We start from the raw sequence: 7,004 nt of genomic DNA, 5'->3' as shown, positions 1-7,004 counted from the left end.
CGGCCGACCCAAAAGGAACATTCATCAATTTTAACATTCTGCATATTTAAATTTGGGGTATTTTCTCAAATATGCGAGTTACTTCCATATATAAATAAACAGGAAAATTTTATCATTTTCCCAAATATGAAGACAGGTTGAGATAAACGAGTTAACACTGCAGTTGTCCATATAATCGTTCATGCCACCTCACAAGTGTATGTGTGCACTAATATAGTCATGTGTAATACTGTAATAGTGTGAACACTTAAATTTGTTTATAGTTGCTTGCAATATGCCTGTTAAAATCTTGGGGAACACCGTCCTTGTTTTCTGTTCATTATTGTTCTGGCATTTAAATTACATATTAATTTTGGAATGAGCCATTTTTTGTACCGTATGTAGCCATTTTTTGAACAGATTTACATGTTACCTAACATCAATAAAACATACTGTAACTCTGTTTCATTAGTATTGAAATGTTATGAAAGCTAAATACATAGCAATGGAATTTAATCTCAAAGGACACAAAAAAATAATTTTTATGCATTTATTTTTGTGACATTTGCTGCGACAAGTTTTTGTGACATGTTGACTGCAACAAGTTTTCCTAATTTTCAGTGAAGATGCAGTCGTTGAGGTTGCAAGATGATGACACAATCTCATTTTGCATTGCCTGTGGCAGACCCTTGGGACTGGGTAGCCATGCACAGAGGGTACTGCAGGGTCTGACAGTCCACTGCCCTAAAGTAATGTTTTCCGGTGGCCTGTAGACCAAGGCAGTTTAGGGTAGTGTTCCACTTGGGTTCTATCCAGGGAGCAGGCGTCGTGGCCCCCCAGAAAGGTGAACCTGAAGTAGACAAGTTATTGAATTGGTAGCAACACTAATTTGCATATTAATAAAACATTACACGTGACGCCGTTTATTTTTCCTAACATCACCTTCTTTAACTTAATGTAAACATAAAATCTTATTGAAGAAAAGAAATAGAAAAGGAAAAGGTTAGCAAAGACAATTAAGCCCAGAAACACTACTACAAACTTTTATGAGACAAACACCAACCAAGAGCTGTAAGAAACAGTAATCTCAGGGAAAATGCTATTAGAGAATTTTTTTAACTGATTAAAACTCGAGGCTTGTTACGGACTCGTCGCCCTTGTCAGAGGGTAGAGTGGCAGTTCCAGCGCCATCTAAGAGTCCGCATCCGAACTCCCCGGGAATAGTACGTAATACGGACAATGCCCTCTGGTGGTGGTTATCAAGTACCTGTAAATGGCTAAAGATTCCTGCCTGGGTCAGCCAGAGGGGTCGTTGTGAGTGACCTCTGGTGAGGTGGCGAATCAAGACCAGCGCCACCTAGTGTGTGCTACAGAGCACAATGTCAACTCCCCAGTGGGTTAGTGGTATTTCCTAGTTTCACCAGTATCGGCAAGGTCATTGATGACGTTTTGTGTCCACAGAGATGACGTCTAAGGGGTAGCGGTACTGGAGATGGCAGTTCATGTTGGGCAGTCCACAGTCTCCCTACATGGTCCTGGAAACGACCAAGTAAGCCGCCGCCGATGAAGCAGTGTGGTAGCTGCTAGTGCTTTAGTGTTGAAAAAGATCAGCGTACCTTTGGGACTGTCTTAGGGAAGAGACTGACGACAGGGTAGTGGTAGACAGTTGAGTAGTGCTGCTAGCTGGTCGCTTGAGACTGCTGCCAGGGAATCGCTACCCCTGTATTGGTTTGTGACCCCACTCAGCGTATGGCTGAGGTACTCTGCCAGCGAGTAGGGGTCGTGGGGGTACCGGCACTTCATGACACTGTCAGTGGGCTGGCCCACGTACAGGTGAACTTGCCGGTGTTCTTCCCAGTAAGGTTGGATATGCTACTGGACAATAAAGAAATACTGGGGATTGATGAACTCTGCACGTGAGCACGTTTGATATCCTGAGCGAAAGGATTGTACATAGGTGTACAAACAGCCTATCTGTTCTTTATATATCTTTATATATTATGTATGGTGACGGTGTACATATATATATATTTAACGGTGGTGGAAAGATATTTAATACATTGATGAAAGGAAGTGTTTTGTTCATCCCCTCCTTTTTTTATGCATCACATAGCTATTTTCTTGAAAGCGTACTACCGACATGGGGTCGGATATTATCATTTTGGTTCTACCATCAAAGAACCCGGTTGCGGCCCATAGTGACCGTAACAAGGCTCCATAAATCCGCCATGTTTTCTGTACTTGGATCAGCAGGTGGTTTCACGGGTCTCAGTCCCAGCAGACCCCTGTGAAACCTATAGCCCTGCACTTTTGAACTTTTATCTCTGAACTTTTTTCCAGTTTCGTCTTGTGCTTGACAAGGTATGGGATCCATGCTGGGACCGCATAATCCAGGATTGGTCTTGTATATGGTATACAGGGTTCTGAAGGATTCCTTACACATGTTTCTGAAGGCAGTTCTAATGTGTGTGTGTGTACTCACCTATTTATACTTACCTATTTGTGCTTTCGGGGGTTCAGCTCTGGCTCTTTGGTCCAGCCCCTCAACTGTCAATCAACTAGTATACAGGTTCCTGAGCCTACTGGGCTCTATCATATCTACACTTGAAACTGTGTATGGAGTCTTCCATCACCACATCACTCCCTAATGCATTCCTTTTGTTAACCATTATGACACTTAAAAAGTTCTATCTAATATCGCTGTGGTTCCTTTGGGCACTCAATTTCCACCTGTGTCCCCTAGTGCGTTTGCCCATTGTGTTAAAAAGCATGTCCTTATCTACTCTATAAATTTCTTTGAGAATCTTGTATGTGGTGATCATGTCCCTCCTAACTCTAATGTTTTCCAGCAACTTGAGGTTTAATTCCCGTAGTCTCTCCTCGTAGCTCATACCTCTCAGTTCGGGTACTAGTCTGGTGGCAAACCTTTGAACCTTTTCCAGTTTAGTCTTATGTTTGACAAGATATGGACTCCATGCTGGGGCTGCATACTCCAGGATTAGTCTGACATATGTGGTATACAAATTTCTGAATGATTCCTTTCACAAGTTTCTAAATGCCGTTGTTATGTTGGCCAGCCTGGCATATGCCGCTGATGTTATACTCTTGATATGGGCTTCAGGGAGCAGGTCTGGCGGGATATCAACTCCTAAGTCTTTCTCTCACTCTGACTCTCTTTGACTCTTGAAGAATTTCATCTCTCAAATGATACCTTGTATCTGGCCTCCTGCTGTCTACAACTATATTCATTACATTACATTTGCTTGGGTTAAACTCTAACAACCATTTGTTCACACATATTCCTTTAGTTTGTCTAGGTCTTCTTGAAACCTCAAGCACCCCTCCTCTGTCTTAATCCTTCTCGTAATTTTGGCATTCTCAGCAAACATTGAGAGGAATGAGTCTATACCCTCTGGGAGATCATTTACGTATATCAGAAACAGGATAAGACCGAGTACAGAGCCCTGTGGGACTCCACTGGTGACTTCAAGCAAATCTGTGGTCTCACCCCTCAGTGTAACTCTCTGCTTCCTATTGATTAGGAACTCCCTTTTCCACTGGAGCACCTAACCAGTTACTCCTGCCTGTCTTTCCAGCTTATGTACCATCCTCTTATGGGGTATTGTCAAAGACTATCCGACAGTCCAAGAAAATGCAGTCCGCCCAGCCCAGTGTGTGTATGTGTACTCGCCTAGTTGTAATCACCTAGTTGTGCCTGCCGGGGTTGAGTTCTGGCTCTTTGGTCCCGCCTCTCAACTGTCAATCAACTGGTGTACAGATTCCTGAGCCTACTTGGCTCTGTCATATTTATATTTGAAACTGTGTACGGAGTCGGCCTCCATCATATTACTGTCTAATGCATTCCATCTGTTAACTACTCTGACACTGAAGAAGTTTTCTAACGTTCCTGTGGCTCATTTGGGTACTCGGTTTCCACCTGTGTCCCATTGTTCGTGTACCCCCCTCGTGTTAGATAGTTCATCCTTATCTACTTGTCAACTCCTATGAAAATTTTTTAGGCAGTGATCATGTCTGCCCTTACTCTTGTCTTCGTGTCGTGAGGTGCATTTCTCGCAGCCTTTCCTCGTAACTCGTGCCTCTCGGTTCTGGGACTAGCCTAGTGGCATACCTCTGAGCTTTTTACAGCTTCGTCTTGTACTTGACAAGGTACGGGCTCCATGATGGGGCCGCATACTCCAGAATTGGTCTTACATGTGTGGTAAACGGGTTCTGAATGATTTCTTACACAGGTTCCTGAAGGTTGTTCTGATGTTAGCCAGCCTCGCATATGCTGGAGATGTAATTATTTTTTATGTGGGCTTCAGGAGACAGTTTTGGTGTGATATCAATTCCTAGATCTTTCTCTCTGTTCGTTTCATGAAGTACTTCATCTCCTATTCTGTATCCTGTGTCTGGCCTCCTGTTTCCACTGCCTAGTTTCATTACCTTGCATTTACTCGGGCTGAACTTTAGTAGCCATTTGTTGGACCATTCATTCAGTCTGTCTAGGTCATCTTGCAGACTCCTATTATCTTCCTCTGTTTTAATCCTTCTCATAATTTTTGCCTCATCAGCAAACAATGAGAGGAACGATTCTATACCCTCTGGGAGATCATTCACAAATATCAAACATTATAGGTCCAAGGACTGAACCCTGCGGGACTCCACTGGTGACGTCTCGCCAATTTGAGAACTCACCCCTTAGTGACTCGTTGTCTTCTGTTGCTTAGGCAATCCCTTATCCAATGGAGTATCTTCATTTCACTCCACCCTACATCTTCAGCTTTTTCGCTAGCCTTTTGTATGGTACTGAGTCAAACCCTTTCTGGCAGTCAAAAAATATGCAGTCTGCCCACCCCTCACTTTGTTGCCTGATTTTTGTTGCCTGGTCGTAGAATTCAATTAATCCTGTGAGGCAGGACTTGCCATCCCTGAACACATGTTGATGCTGTGTTACAAAGTTCTTTCACTCCAGATGACCACTAGCTTTTTTCGCACAATCTCCTCCATCAGCTTGCATATTATGCAAGTTAGGGAAACTTGCCTGTAGTTCAGTGCCTCCTGTCTATCCCCCCCTTCTTGTATATCGGGACTACATCAGCCATCTTCCGAATTTTTGGCAGTTACAATGTTGCCAGTGGCTTGTTATACACTATGGAGAGTGGAAGGCACAGTGCTTCTGCTCCTTCCTTTAGTATCTAAGGGGAAATAACTGGGCCTATAGCCTGTCATTTAACTCTAGCGAAAGCTTCCTTACATCCCCACTGGTAATCTCAAACTATTCTATTGGTTCCTGGTTAACTATTTCCTCTATCTCTGGAACTTCCCATTGCTCTAATATGAAGACCTCCTGGAATTTCTTATTCAGTTCCTCGCACACTTCCTTGTCGTTTGTAGTGAATCTGTCTGCCCTATCCTCAATTTCATTACTTGTTCCTTTACTGTTGTTTTTCTCCTGATGTGGCTGTGCAGGAATTTAGGTTGAGTCTTTTCCTTCCTAGTGATGTCATTTTCATATTGCCCTTCTGCCTCTCTTCTCAACCTGACATATTCAGTCTTGGCATCTTTTTTTCTGCATTCATATTCATTCTGGTATCTTTCTCTGCTCTCCAGTGTACTGTTATATCTATAGTTTCTCCGCGCCCTTTTACTTTGCTGCTTAGCTAGCCTACATCTCTGGTTAAACCATGGGTTTCTCATCTGCCTTTCGTTGTTTTCCTCTTGGACCGGGATAAACTTGTCTGCTGCCGTTTTACACTTCTGCATAATGTAGTTCATCATGTCTTGTGCTGTCTTTCCCCTAAGCTCTGTTTCCCATGTTATATCTGTTAAGAATTTCATTATCTGCTCATAGTTTCCCTTTCGGAATGCCAGCCTTTTGTTTTCAGTACCTCTTCTCGAGTCTTTAACCCTTCTTCAACCAGATACTCAAACGTCAGTACACTGTGGTCGCTCATTCCTACTGGTGCCTCGAAACCAATTTCCCTTATGTCGGTGTCATTCAGAGTGAAGAATAGATCAAGTCTCGCTGGTTCGTCATTTCCTCTCATTCTTGTGGGTTCCCTGACATGCTGGCTTAAGAAGTTCCTTGTCACCAGTCCCAATAGTTGAGTGCTCCATGTATCCTCACCTCCACGCGGTTCCTTGTTTTCCTAGTCTATCCTTCTGTGACTGAATTCCCCCATGATGAGCAGGTGGGATCTATTTCTACAGGCAGCAGAGGCTGTCCTCTCAATTATAGTGTTAACTGCCATGTTGTTGTTGTCATGCTCTTGCCTTGGTCTTCGGTCCTTTGGTGGAGGGTTATATATCACTGATACTACTATTCTTGGTCCTCCCTTTGTCATGGTGCCTGTTATGTAGTCTCTGAATCCCTCGCAGCCAGGGATAGCCATCTCCTTGAAACCCAATTCCTTTCTCATTAGTAGGGCCACTCTGCCTCCTCCCCTTTCTTCCTTCTCTTTCCTTATAACTGTGTAGTCCTGGGGAAACATGGCATTCATTTTGATTTCTGAAAATTTTCTTTCTGTGAGTCCGATTACATCTGAGTTCACTTCTTGTGCTGTTTCCCTTAGTTCACTTGTCCAACCACTTGAGCTGCACGGTAGAGTGATGGTCTCGCGTCATGCAGGTCCGCGTTCAATACCACGGCTCTTCAAGTGTGGTTAGGCACTATTCCTTCCCCCTGTCTCATCCCTCATCCTTATCCTGACACCCCTTCCAAGTGATATATAGTCGTAATGGCTTGGCGTTTTCCCTGACAATTCCCTTCACCTGCCTTGCTTGTAATCCCATCTATGTTCGAGTACATCACCCTGAACCTGACTCTCTTCTGTCCTTCCTCATTTTCTGTTGATTCCCATGAAACAGGGAAGCAGGGCGGGTCCGGGATGGGTGGGACTAGGAAAGGGGAAATGGGGGAGCTGGGGTGTCGGGGGCTGGGAGGATCTGGTACAAGGAGGGTGGTGGAGGTTGAGAAGAGAGGGGCTTGGGGGGGGGGGGTGAGAGGGGAAGGCTTTGGGGGG

At 44.1% G+C, this 7,004-nt stretch overlaps 1 protein-coding gene across 1 annotated transcript in view; it reads right to left on the bottom strand.

The window, feature by feature from the left end:
- Positions 1-515: 515 nt before the first annotated feature.
- The window catches only part of LOC123774867 (macrophage mannose receptor 1), a 94,366-nt gene continuing 87,877 nt past the window's right edge, over positions 516-7,004 (bottom strand). Inside the window, exon 7 of the mRNA XM_069316544.1 lies at positions 516-829. Coding sequence (XP_069172645.1) covers positions 642-829 — 188 coding nt within the window. The 3' untranslated portion in view covers positions 516-641. The remainder of the gene's footprint in view (positions 830-7,004) is intronic.

This window comes from Procambarus clarkii, chromosome 84, assembly GCF_040958095.1.
Source record: "Procambarus clarkii isolate CNS0578487 chromosome 84, FALCON_Pclarkii_2.0, whole genome shotgun sequence".
NCBI classification, from domain to species: domain Eukaryota; kingdom Metazoa; phylum Arthropoda; class Malacostraca; order Decapoda; family Cambaridae; genus Procambarus; species Procambarus clarkii.
Note: the sequence above shows the minus strand (reverse complement) of the source record. Positions and strands in the feature narration are given on the sequence as shown.